We start from the raw sequence: 14137 nt of genomic DNA on the forward strand, positions 1-14137 counted from the left end.
TAGTTCACGCAGGATGGAAGTGCAAGCTTTTGAAGTAGATTGGCTTTGCCAATATGAAGTCTCAAAATCTAGGTTGGAAATTTAGATTTCTGAATATCTTTACTCAAGATGGGGCTGATGATTACCTAGAGTTACCCCTAAGAGTGCCACAGAAAAAGGAATACCCCTGGGGAAAAGTAGGCACTGTGGCATGTTTCCTGACTGTCCCGTTTACAGGAGAAATTTGCTAGGATATAAAATGATATTGCAGTACATATGATTGTTATTACGGCTTTCCTCAAAAAGGAGTCCACTGCATCTAAGTTTTTTTTTTCCTGACTGAAATAAGTCATGGTTTTGAATCTTGTCAAGAGAACAATTTTTGTCATTCTAACAGGCCTGGGCATTGTGGGGAACATCTTTGTTTCTTTGAATTATATGTGCATTTTGAAGGGCTCTGACAGGAAGTCTATACACATTATTCTCATTCATCTGACTTTTATACATATCATAATGCTTCTTTCCAAGGGAATGCCAAAGACATTAGCAGCTTTTGCTTTGATGAATTTTCTGTATGATGTCGGCTGTAAGATACTGGGTTACCTGGAGAGGGTGGCCCGGGGCCTGTCCATCAGCACCACCAGTCTCCTCACAGTGGTCCAGGCCATCACCATCAGCCCCAGAGCCTCCAGGTGGGGGAGGCTGCAGCCCAGGTCTGCATGGCACCTGCTTCCCTTGTTGCTCTTCTGTTGGATTCTCAATTCCTTGATAAGCATGAACCTACTATTTTACATCAAAAATATCAGCAGCATGAACACATCAGAAATCAGTACAAATGATAACTACTGCTATTTTCTACCAGGAAGTGGGATAATCAGATGGAGTTTTCTCACTCTCATGGTCCTTCGAGATGCTGTGTTCCAGGGTGCCATGGGCTGGGCCAGTGGCTACATGGTCTTCCTCCTCCACAAGCACCACCAGCAGGTGCTCTACCTTCAGACCTCCAAGCTCCTCCACAAAACACCCCCTGAGATGAAGGCTGCAAAGAGTGTCCTCCTTCTGATGCTCTGCTTTCTCTTCTTCTATTGGGCAGACTGTTTTATTTCTTTATATTCAAATTTCTTCATACACCATGATTCTATAGCAGAAATTGCTCAAGAAATCCTGACCCTTGGTTATGCAATTCTTAGCCCATTGGTGCTGATTCACAGAGATGGACACCTGGCTAAGTGTCGGTGTGCTCAGTCATAGAAACAGGCATTGAGAAAATATCTACTTCATTGGTACTTTCCATAAACAAGTTTGAAATTACTGTTAGGTTTGTGGTGCTGTGTTTAAAAATCCAGTAAGAGAAGCCCATTTACACAATGGCACATCCTCATTCCACAGAGCTGTTGACAGTTCCAAGCTGACCCTGAGACCACTGGGAGCTGCAGGGGCCCAGCCAACTCTCCATTCTCCTTCCTGCCACCCCTCAGGAAGGGGCTGATGTTCTCGGGCACGTGAGATGGCTCTTTCACTACCAGCACTTCTGCTAGTAAGATGCAGAAGAACAACTTAGAAAGTTATCCTAAAACCACTTACTAATCACAGTGTGACCCAAGAATTTCACATCTAGGACACAATCTCGCAGATATACGTATTTGTGTAAGATGTAAAGAATGAAAAATATTTTAGATGACCTTGTTGTTGTTAAAGCAAACTTAAATACCCAGGAAATGGCCATTCCTTATGTTGATCTATTTTTAACAAGTAAAAGTGTACATTACATCAAATTGCATAATATTTAAAATAAAGATGGCTGAACACTCCCCAAACACAATCAAAAAGGCAAACCTACAAATTTAAAATAATTGAGGATCATACATAAAATTAATTCAGTAATTTTATATCCAGACCCATCATAATCAATTTTTTAAAATTAAAATTAAGTAAAGTCTTGAAAGCAACCACAAACAGTGTATTACCTACAAGTCAACAGTGAGTCCTAAATGACTGTTGACTTCACATAGGAAACCTTGGACCTGAGATAAACTGCTCATCTGACCCACCAACCCTCTGACTGATGCTCACAATGACGTATTGAATCTCTAGAAATTGTCAGTTCATATCCAGAGTCCCTAAATCTCTGAAATGTCCAAAGGTACATTTTCCCCCACCACCTGTCACCCTAGGAAGTGACAGCATGTTTCTCTGGGGAAGAGTGCCCTTCTTTTGCCTAGCCACATTCTTTATGTGCATCTGCTCCCAATCATTCAGGAATCTCTGGGCCTGCAAACTGGCTCAAAGATGTGAATGGTCGAGAAGCCACAATTCCCTGTTCTGGTGATTCAAGCCAGATTTCTATTCACAAAACCTGGAGATTCACTCCTACAGATCAAGCAAGACCTTGGAAACCTCATATGCTTCATTTTTGCAGACATTATGATCAACTGGTCAATGACAAAGATCTTTGTAACTCACACAATTGTGATGATTCACATGATTGTAACCATGGCTGCTTTGTACTCGGTGAATAAGTGCACCTCATGGTACAAGGGACCTTTGGATCAGATGGTTCCAAATGTGCTTGCAGATTCTAGCTCAACACTAGAAGTTCCTACTTTGAAATTTAATTTATGGGAAATAACCAACAAAGCTTGTTGGAATGCTGAGATATTCTCACATATTTTTCAATAAACACTGATGAGAAAACTGAGTATGCATATGCAAAACATGAAATTGAGCCTTTATCTTACACTTAAATCAACCTAAAATGTAATAAAAATTTGTACATTAGAACTGAAATCATAGAGTTATTGAAGCACAATGTAGGGGAAAGGCTCCTTGTTGTTGGCTCTGATGGTGAGTTTTTGGAAATGACACCAAACACAAAGGAATCACAGGCCCAATTACCAAGTGGGACCACATCAAACTAAATAGCTTCTGTGCACAAAGTAGACAGCACAGTCTGCTCTATCTGTTCCTCCCCTGCTCTCCCTCCCTACCCCACTATGAATCAGTTTCCTTATATCAAAGAAAACATTTGGCATTTGTTCTTTTGGGATTGACTAACTTCACTTAGCATTATCTTCTCCAATGCCATTCATGTACCTGCAAATGCTGTGATTTTATTCTCTTTTATTGCTGAGTAATATTTCATTGTGTATATATGCCACATTTTAAAAATCCATTCATCTACTGAAGGGCATCTAGGTTGGTTCCACAGTTTAGCTATTGTGAATTGTGCTGCTATAAACATTGATGAGGCTGTGTCCCTGTAGTATGCTGTTTTTAAGTCCTTTGGGTATACTCCGAGGAGAGGGATAACTGGTGGTTCCATTCACAGTTTTCCAAGGAATCTCCATACTGCTTTCCAGATTGGCTGCACCAATTTGTAGTCCCATCAGCAGTGTATAATTTTTACCCACATCCTCTGCAACACTTATTGTTGTATGTCTTCTTAATAGCTACCATTCTGACTAGAGTAAGATGATATCTTAGAGAAGTTTTGATTTGTATTTCTCTAATTGCTAGCGATGATGAACTCAGCAAAGTAGCAGGATACAAAACCAACATCCATAAATCAAAGGCATTTCTGTACATCAGTGACAAATCCTCAGAGAGGGAAATGAGGAAAACCACCCCCTTTACAATAGCCTCAAAAAAAAAAATCTTGGGAATCAACTTAACAAAAGAGGTGAAAGATCAATACAATGAAAATTACAGACCCCTAAAGAAAGAAACCAAAGAAGACCTTCAAGATCTACCTTGCTCTTGGATAGGCAGAATTAACATTATCAAAATGACCATACTACCAAAAGCACTATACAGATTTAATGCAATTCTGATCAAAATCCCAATGGCATTCCTCATAGAAATAGAAAAATAATCATGAAATTTATCTGGAAAAATAAGAGACCCAGAATAGCTAAAGCAATCATTAGCAGGAAGAGTGAATCAGGCGACATCACTATACTAGACCTTTAACTATATTACAGAAAAATAGTAACAAAAACAGCATGGTATTGGCACCAAAACAGATTGGTAGACCAATGGTACAGAATAGAGGACACAGAGACTAACCCACAAAACTACAATTAGCTTATATTAGACAAAGGAGCCAAAAACATGCATTGGAGAAAAGATAGCCTCTTCAACAAATGGTGCTGGGAAAACTGGAAATCCATATGCAACAAAATGAAATTAAACCCCTATCTCTCACCATGCACAAAACTCAACTCAAGGTGGATCAAAGACCTAGGAATTAAACCAGAGACCCTGTATCTAATAGAAGAAAAAGTAGGCCCTAATCTTCATCATGTGGGATTAGGCCCCAGCTTCCTTAATAAGACTCCTGAGGCACAAGTATTAAAACCAAGAATCAATGAATGGGATGCACTCAAACTAAAAAGTTTCTTCTCAGCAAAAGAAACAATCTGTGAGGTGAATAGAGAGCCTACATCCTGGGAACAAACCTTTTACCCTTTACACATCAGATAGAGCACTAATTTCAAAAAGTGTCTCAGTGGTAGAGCGCTTGCCTAGCATGTGTGAGGCACTGGGTTTGATTTTCGGCACACATACCAATAAATAAAATAAAGGTCCATTAACAACTAAAAAAATATTTTAAAAAATTTAAAAAGCTAAGCACACACACACATACACAAATCAATAAATGGGCCAAGGTCCTGAACAGACACTTTTCAGAAGAGGATATACAATCAATCTAACTTGTTCTTGTCAGGTATTTAGGTCACAATAAGGAAAAAATGACTACCGTGGGACTCCATGCTGTTTCCAAACAAATGATATTACAACAGTGTGATTGGTTTTCACTGCAAAGTGGGAAAGGATCACCGGCTGTTCCTGAGACAGGTAAAGAGAATATTCAAGCTCAGTAAATAATGGTACATGGAGAGAGGGGCTGGTCACCCAGAGAGACAAGTATCACCCCAGTGCTCACTGAAGTGGGGGAGCTGGCCAGTGCTCGTGACCTGCAGGGCAGTCACAGGAGGACACTGCAGAGCCTAGTGTCCACGCCCTCCTGTCCCAGGTCCAGGCCCTCCCACCTGGACTGCCGTGGGCCAGTCCTGCCCGGTCTTGCTGCCTGCTGCCTCTCCTATGTAAAAGGAGCCTCTGGGGCACAGGATGGTTTAGAACATTTGCACGGGGTTCCTCTCACAGACTGGGGCGTCCGGAAACACGCAGGTCTAGAAGCACAAGCCACGGTTCCCTGACTCCTCTTTATCTCTCTTAATTCCTGCTGAATTTTTCTCTCCAGAGGCCCAGTCACCATAATGCCACCAGAGGCCCAGTCACCATAATGCCACCAGAGGCCCAGTCACCCTAATGCCACCAGAGGCTCAGTCACCCTAATGCCACCAGAGGCCCAGTCACCATTATGCCACCAGAGGAAAGGAGCAGTGGGATAAAGAGAGATAAAATGACAAAAAAGCCAAATAAGTGGAAATATGACACACGACTGGAGAGGTGATCCACTCCTAAATGTGCACCCAGACAGGCTGACTGCTTCCCATGTGCCTCGTGGGCAGCGGTCAAGAAAAAGGCACCTTCCAGGCTGCAGCAGCTTCAGTACTAGGTGCCAGAGTCTGTTTCACTTTGCAAAAATGAAGAACGATGTCTGCTGCAAGCCTTTCGGTTCTTACCTCCACCGGGATGTGATGATCCACAGTCTTTCATAAAGACCCATCTGTCTTCTGCTAAAGCCCAGTAGCAGAGTCAGACGGAGACACAGAGACATGAGGAGCCAGGGAAGGGCGGAGGGAGGAGGGTGCAGCCCCAGCCCTTCCTCAACACCCGACTTAAAAGCTAGAAGACGGCTTCTCAGTGAGGTGAGCAACTGGGGGAACCCACTAAGCTTAAGACTGAACTGTCAACATAGAGAGATCCACGAGTCACAGACGTCAGAAACTGAACGTGGAAATAACCCCGATTCCATAGGGAGGCACCAGCAGTGAGGGGGAGGGCAGCACCGACAGAGGAGCCGGTGAGGCCAGGGGATAAGGAAGTTGAGACCACAGAGGGATGGAGTCGGGAGCCTGTGCATCGGAGAGGAGGCTGGATCCAACAGGCAGGAGGTAGGGGTCATGAATCAGTGTGAATCCAAAAGCCCTGAGGCCAGCGGTCAGCTCTGGGAAAGCACCGCTGGCCCACGGAGGAGGCGGTCACTATGAGGTCCCTGGAGGGAGCACACGGGCTCCAGGGAGGGTGTCTGAGTCTCACAGTGGGAAAGCTGCGGCACTGCTCTGCTGTTCTGGAGGTGGGGACAGCGCCCGCCCGCCAAGAGCTCGTCCTCTCAAGCCAGGAACCACCCCGGGAGGAGCCCTGTTGCCCTTGTCTTTGGTGTAGGCCTTGAGATGCAGGCCGAGCAAGCAGCAGGAGAATGGGGTTCCACAGGAACACAAGACACAGGGACACCCCTTGCCACTGTCTGATCTTGACAAAGAAGCCACAGATCTCTGTGGGACACCCTTTTATTAATAAACGGCGCTGGTGCTAGGAGAAGTGGGTCTGCATGTATACAAGAGTGAAGGTAGGTCCCAGTTTCTCCCTCTCTCAAATGTCAAAGCAAAATGCACCAAAGCTTAGAAATCAGACCAGAAACCTGGCGACTGCTAGAAAACCTAGGGTCAATACTCCATCCTACAGGCGCTGGCCCCAACTCCTCAACGAGATGCCTCAAACCCAAGAAATCAAGCCAAGACTCAGACAGTGGCGTGCCATCAAGTTAAACAGCTTCTGCACAAAGAACCCATTAAGGGCGTGAAGAATGGGGGGGGGCGTCGTTCCAGCGACTCCTCCGACAGGTGTTAATATGCAGAATAGATAAAGATCTAAAAAAGTTTGATGACAAAACACAAATGATCCAAAGAATAAACGGGCAAAAGAACTAAAAAGAACTGAGATTTCTCAAAAGAAGAAACAAAATGGACAACAAATAGATGAAAAAGTGCTTAACTTTTCTAGTTATCAGGGAAATGCAATCAAAACCAACTAGATTCACTCAAGTCAGATGGCGATTATCAAGTGTATAAATGGTAATAAACACTGGTGAGGATGTGGGGAGAAGGTCTATCTTACCCTGATGGTGGGACTTCACATTACTCCAACCACCCTGGAAAGCGCTGTGGAGAGTCCTTAGAAATCTCTGAATGGAACCACCGGATGATCAGCCACCTAGCTCCTTGGTGTTTATCCAGAAGAATTCAGACCAGCACACTAGAGCGACCAGCTATTACCATGTTCCCAGCTGCCGCAGTCTGGCTGGGCACAAAATCATGAGCCACTCACAGCTTTGTAGATTCAAACAGCAATTCTTTATTCCCAAACTCACACCGGCACTCTACAATCACCTTCTGGGGGAAAATCCCAAATACTCTCTGAATCCCGCGAGAACTCAATGGGAACTCCAGGAGTGGGCACGCCCGAGGCAGTAGGATACGCCCTATTCCCAGCAGGGTACACCTTAAACCTGGATCCGCCCTAAACCCAAGGAGAGCTCTAAACCCTGATCAGCCCTAAACCCTGATCCGCCCTAAACCTGGATCTGCCCTGGTCCTTGAGCAAGGTCACCTTTCTCAAACATACACGCAATGTCACTGCAAATGTCCAAGGCAAGTCCATTTCCACGAGTCCTTCCTCTAAGCAACATGGGGTACGCTGGCAAGGAAATTGTCATACCTACTTGGCTAATGGCTCTCAGCACCCAGCAGCACCATTCACAATAGCCAAACCATGGATCCAACCTGGAAGCCTGTGAGTGGACGAGTGGATTGGGCAGTGTGGTGCACACACAATGATTCTCCCTCAGCCTGAATTAGGAGAATGAAATCCCGGCATGACTGGTAAAGGGGTGGGAAGGGAGAGCATCCGGCTCAGTCGAACAAGACTCAGAGTTGAGGCTGGATGTCTTCTCTCATCTGTGGAGGGCAGAGCTGAGGGGGAGATAGAAGGCCGCGGGGGAGGGTCAGGTGTCCTGGAAATCAGGGAGGGAGGGTCAGGGGAAGTAGGGGAATGGGGGGAGGGAGGAAGGTAAAGGAGAGAAACCCAAAGGGAATCATAACAGAGTCGCTGCGTGGACATATACAGACCTTCCAAAGGGGACATCTGATTACGTCTATGTAGAAAGTACCAATAAAAATAAAGAAAGAAAGTGGAAAGAAGACCCTGGAGGAGAGAGAGGGGGAGGGAGAGGGGAGGAAAAGAAAGGGGATTGAAACCCAATTCCTTCTGCGTATAATTGTGTCCGAGGAGCCCGAAGGCCAGGTATGGATATAATGCTCCCGTAAACCAGGCACAGCCACGTGGGAATCGCCAGGAGCCTCTTCCCAGCCTGGATGGCGGAGTCTGTCCACAGCCCCTCCAGGGACGTGGCATGGGGTTGGCCTAATGTCAGCTTCGATCACACACTTGCCACCTCCACTTAGGCTGACAGCTGTTGCCCTGGGAACCGCAGCACACCCTGGTCCATTTGAAGGCATCTCTTGGGTTCTGAGGTGCCAACTGCATCCTCTGCTCCATCTTCCCAGCTCAGCTTCACCCCCGTCCTCTTACCCCTTTCCCCCTACTTTACTACGGCCTCAGAGCCCTCACTCATCTTTTTTTTTCTCGTTTTTACCATGGTGTGTATTCTTCTTTTCATTTTAGCTGTTCTTTCTTTTTTCTTTTTTCTCTCTCTCTTCTTTGGCCCAATTCTCTCTCCTCCTAATTCAGCTCCCATAAAATGTGAGAGCAACTTTATGATATTTAATATTTGATTTTCAACCTATTCCAGAATTTCACTACTGGTTCACACCTGGATTAGAGGGACTGTGGATGACAGCATCAACATCATTTTCCACGGGTTGAATACCACCCGGCTTTGCTCCGACGCGATTGTAGCACCTGGATGTCAGCGACTTCTCTTGAAACGGCGGTGATTCTGGGAACAGCAGGGGACACACGCTGAGTGAACTTGACAAAGAAGCCAGAAATGCCTGTCAGATTTCAACCTTTTTTATTTTTTATTTTATTTTTTTTTTAAAGAGAGAGAGAGAGAGAGAGAGAGAGAGAGAGAGAGAGAGAGAGGTAGAGAGAATTCTAATATTTATTTTTTAGTCATAGGCGGGCACAACATCCTTATATGTGGTGCTGGGGATCGAACCCGGGCCGCACGCATTCCAGGCAAGCGCGCTACCGCTTGAGCCACATCCCCAGCCCCAGATTTCATCCTTTTTTAAATACACGGTGTTGGTGCTAGGAAAAGTGGGCATCCACATATACAAGAGTGAAATTAGATCCTTGGATATTCACCAGCCCAGGGCTCTTAAGAGGAAGAAGTTCACAGAATAGATCTTGGTACAAAAGAGGGAGTGATGCTCGTCCCCACTAGTGGGAAGACACACAAGCAGGTGTCAGAGCAAGGGAAGGAGCCGCCCCAAACGGCTTACAGCACTTCAACAACTGACACCGTCGACACCACGGACGAGGAGGGAAGGTCAGAGAAAGAATCTAGGAAGCTCATAGTTAACTCTTCCATGAGCTAAAGGAAACATGAGTAAGGTGCAGAAAATGATTCACAAATTTTAACCCAAACACTCTAAAAAAGTGGCAGATGGAAGTCTTCTTTATTGTACTGGGAAAATTATTATTTTTCAAATTTCATTTACAATTGCATATATTATGTGCCATTTGCTCAACCCATGTGTGCGTGGGTTTCCTAAATCACATCAGAGAATGCGACTCAGGTGGCTACTGCATTCAGGGGACAAGTGTTTTAACCTCTTTTTTGTGTAACATGCATGTCTGAGGACACAGTCACACAGGACACAGAGGAAGTTCAATGACCGGTAGGCCATGAGGCCAGCACCACGGTGCCCTCCATTCTGAACAACAGTGCTGCTCTTGCCTCTTATCTCCCCCTGTGCCCACAATAATTTACATTTATTTGCCCCTTGACCTTAGACTAATAGATAGAAAGGCCACCATGGGTATAGATAAAGTACACAACTGCCCGGGATTTTTCAAATGGCAGGATTAGAATTTTGAAAGTATGACAAGACAATTAAGCTTCTGAGTCCAGTTTATTGCTTAATATATAAGTAATAAAGCAACCACTTATGACGAAGACCCTGGGCTCAGTGGGTGTAGGTAGAGCAAGGTGACCCTGTCCTGCCCAAGTCCATGGACTTGAGGGCCATTATTTATTACATCCTACATTTTAAAAAGGACTTGAAGAAGGAGGGAATGGATGTTTTCTGTTTCTCAAAAGCTGACCTCATTCTGATTCTCAGTGTGTAACTTTGGGAAGAGAAGGAGGTCAGGGATACAGAAACACCAGGTGCAGAAAATTGGCTCCGTGCACATCCTTATGCTAAATTAATTAAGCCCTAGTTAATACTGAGGTAACTTCTGAGGCAAACAAACAGTAATTGTAGTGGGAGAGGGAAAGCTGTACTTCAGGGACGGAGGCTCGGCAGGGGTTTGTCCCCCTGACAGTGATATCTTTGGAACTTGCAGTCTTGGAGGAGATTTGTAGGTGGCAAGAGCTCCACAATCCAGAAGGTACAAATAGGAGCTGGGAAGCTGCACCCTGTCAGAAGGACCAACGCAGAGCTTGTCTGCCGCTCGGCCACCGAGGTGAGTGGACCTGAGGGTTCCAGTGTCCTCACAGTGCCCGGTGACATTTCCTAAGAAGCATAGATCTCCCTCTGGTTCAGTGGACACAGCGTAGTTCTGAGAGGTCTGTGATCCTTGGACCTTCACTCCTTTGATATTCAGTGTGGTGCACCTGGTCAGGAGGATGAAGTGGTCCATGGCAAATGTTCCTCCAGTGATGCTGAAACTTCTATTATTTCCCAGTGTATAGGATTCAGATTCATCTACAAGATCCTGGGTGTGTCTCAATAAAGATAAAATGGCTGTCACCTCTAGGAAAATCTCAGTGTCTGTCACCCTGCATTATGACTCTGTCAACATTGTTGGCTTACATGTGATGTCTGCGCCTGGTTTTTAGTGTCTTGCTGTGTTTCCAAAAGGACATCTTCTGGTTTTCTCCTGTAATTCCAAGTCCCTGTGAGCTTTGTGTTTGCACTGAAGACATCCTTCATGGTGTTTAAGCTGACCCAATTCTCACAGGAAGTATGATACTGCATGGGCAAATAAACTGCATTTATTATATGCCTGTTGTTGGAGGATAGATTAAATACTACTGTATAACATTGCAATTCCTTAAGTATTCTTGCTATGCTTTTGTCTGTTTTTTATTATAAATTGAGGCGATAGTCTTTATGCCAATTCTTTTGTTATGCAGCAAGGAGCACTAATCTCGAATTTTCGTGCAGGTAAGTGGTTTTCTCTGTGTGCACCAGCCTGCCCTGGTTTCTAGTGTACATAACAGCCAGTGTCCTTCAAGATAAAATGAATCTGGAATTCCCAGGCTAGACTTACTGTTATTGTTCCTTTAAATTTCTTAGGTCTTTGGAGAATGGAAGAGGGCTTTCAGGAACAGCATCCTTTGGAGTTCCCTTTTTCTGTAAGAACTGTAACCCAGGCTGGTATGAAAATTGTTGTAGATAGACAGAGATCACAGCAGCCCTGTTGTTGACCACTGTGGGACTGAAGACTGCAAAATCAACCCAAGTCAGCTTCCCACAGGTCCCGCAGCAGCTGTAAAATGTCCTCTTGACCCGACTTGAGTGGTTTCTTTTCATGCTAAAGGCCTCCCAACCACTTTGACAGTCGAAGTTTTACTGGAGACTCTCAGTTGACACACTGCCTGATCTCCAGACGGCACAAACCCTCAGCCAGTCCTGCTGTTGGAATCCCCCTTGGTAGACATCGCCACATCCAGACTGACCCAGGTTGCCTGAAAGGCCCCTGGGGTCATCCGTGGGGACTCGGGCCTCTCCTGAAGGCCCAGGAAGAGGTGTATGTATGGTTGTGGGCCACCCCCCCAGCCGCATCCCACTGAGGACCGCAATTTCTCGGGGAAGAGACTTGCTCGCGTCTTTGAATGATGGAACTTTAACCGTTGGGATCTTATCTGAAAAGATGCGCAGTTTGACTTCACATTATGGGCTATAGAAATAATAACTGAACATTTGTGACCCTTGAAATCACAGGGACATTGTAAAATGGATCCATGCAGACATATTAATGTACTGTGATCAATCAGACTTGGAAGAGACATGTGACCCTAGAAACAGTGAGGCCGGCTCAGTGAGAGACAGGACGGCGTGTCCAACAGAGTAAGAGGCAGTAGGAAGAGGAGGCTAAGGTGACAAGATGTTGACTCACTGCGGGGTGGTGGCGGGTGGCCCCGCATCAGCACACAGCTTTGGAACTGAATAATGAGAATCTGATAGAAGGGAATAAAATGCACACGGGGAGATTCTGGTTGGGGAGCTGTGGTTTTAATGAAGCCACACCAAGGGGGGACATGGATGGGATGTTAGGGGTTTAAACGCATAGGTTGGTTTCTCTTGTGTGGAGTTTAAAAAAAAGATGCTGAAGATTTAGATTTTTGAATACTACTCCTCTGTAGACTGCAAGGAGTGACCCAGTGCCACAGGAAAAGGAATCATTCCTTGACGAAAACCAGGCACATTTTCCTAAACCTCAGTCAATCCTGCTTTTCATTAAACTACAGTAATTTCATATGATATGAAATAATATGTATAGGTATCTCTCATCATTTCTGTTATTTTCTTCAAAAGGGTGTTTAAAACATACAAATTTTTCTGCCTAGGAGGTAAGAAATGACTTTGAACCTAGTCAAGGGAGCCATCTTTGTCTCTCTAGCAGGAACCGGCTTGGTGGGAAACGTCTTTGTTAGTGTGAATCACATCTGCATGTTGAGACACAGAGAGAAGAAACCTGTACACCTCATCCTCATCCACTTGGTTTTTACAAATATTATCATGCTTCTTTCCAAGGGAATGCGAAAGACAATAGCCACTTTGGGTTTGAGAAATTTTCTGTATGACGCAGGCTGTAAGGTGGTGGTTTACCTGGAGAGGATGACCCGCGGCCTGTCCATCTGCACCACCAGTCTCCTCACGGTGGCCCAGGCCATCACCATCAGCCCCAGAGCCTCCAGGTGGGGGAGGCTGCAGCCCAGGTCTGCGTGGCACGTCCTTCCCTTCTTTCTCTTCTTTTGGATACTCAATTCCTTGATCAGCATGAGTTTACCATTTTACATAAAAAATATCAGAAGCATGAACACATCACAAACTACTAAAAGTGAAAACTACTGTTATTTCCAATCAGAAAACTGGATAATCAGTTGGATTTTTGCTGCTCTCATGGTCCTTCGAGATGCTGTGTTCCAGGGTGCCATGGACGGGGCCAGTGGCTACATGGTCTTCCTCCTCCACAAGCACCACCAGCAGGTGCTCCACCTTCAGACCTCCAAGCTCCTCCACAGAACTCCCCCTGAGATAAAGGCTGCTCACACTGTTCTCCTTCTGATGCTCTGCTTTCTCTCCTTTTACTGGGCAGATTGCTTCCTTTCTCTATATACAGCCTTCTCCTCACACAAGGATTCCACTGCAGCAAGTGTGGAAGAGTTTCTGGCCCTGGGCTATGCCGTCATCAGCCCCTTTGTGCTGATTCACAGAGACAGACGCCTGGCTGCATGTGTCATGCTCAGTCACAGAGAGGGTCAGAGAGGGTCATTGAGAAAATGTGTATCGTGTTGATCCTTTCGTAAGCTTTCTGTTGCCACATGAGACGTAAAACCAGGTGCGAGTAGCTGGGTCACACAGAGGGGTGTTCTCACACCGCAGAGCGGGGGACAGCCCCGAGCTGACAGGGGTCACTGGGAGCTGGCGGGACCCAGCTATCTTCCCTCTCTCCTTCCTGCCAGCCTTCAGAAACTGGCCAATGTCCTCAGATTGTCCTTTCACTACCACCACTTCTTCTAGTAAAATTCAGAAAAAAAAACATTTTGGAAAATCATAAAAATTTTACTAAATATATTCACCTCTTGAACCAAGAATGTCACTTCTTGCAGACAGCTAATGTGAATCACACAGAATAAAATCATTTTAGATTACAATGTTACTTTAGAAACAAACTTAAATATACTGTGAAATGGTGGTTTTCTTTGTTATTTAAAGATATTCAGAAATATTCATCCTGGTGAGGTATTTGATAAAATATTTGAAAGAATGCG

The 14137-nt window shown here is 45.1% G+C and overlaps 2 protein-coding genes across 2 annotated transcripts; both read left to right on the forward strand.

Annotated features, from left to right (window-relative positions):
- The first annotated feature begins 324 nt into the window (after positions 1–324).
- LOC143402225 (putative vomeronasal receptor-like protein 4) lies at positions 325–1230 on the forward strand. The gene has a single exon (XM_076859621.2). The coding sequence runs from the start codon at positions 331–333 to the stop codon at positions 1228–1230; it is 900 nt and encodes a 299-aa protein (XP_076715736.2). The 5' UTR covers positions 325–330.
- Positions 1231–12685: 11455 nt separating this feature from the next.
- LOC143402226 (olfactory receptor class A-like protein 1) lies at positions 12686–13661 on the forward strand. The gene has a single exon (XM_076859622.2). It carries the CDS (start codon positions 12720–12722, stop codon positions 13659–13661), a length of 942 nt encoding a protein of 313 aa, XP_076715737.2. The 5' UTR covers positions 12686–12719.
- The last annotated feature ends 476 nt before the right edge of the window (positions 13662–14137 follow it).

Source organism: Callospermophilus lateralis, chromosome 6 (genome assembly GCF_048772815.1).
Source record: "Callospermophilus lateralis isolate mCalLat2 chromosome 6, mCalLat2.hap1, whole genome shotgun sequence".
NCBI lineage: Eukaryota > Metazoa > Chordata > Mammalia > Rodentia > Sciuridae > Callospermophilus > Callospermophilus lateralis.

Excerpts from the sequence above, each read along its gene's own strand:
- LOC143402225 (XM_076859621.2), top strand. The coding sequence starts at position 331 with ATGGTTTTGAATCTTGTCAAGAGAACAATTTTTGTCATTCTAACAGGC.
- LOC143402226 (XM_076859622.2), top strand. The coding sequence starts at position 12,720 with ATGACTTTGAACCTAGTCAAGGGAGCCATCTTTGTCTCTCTAGCAGGA.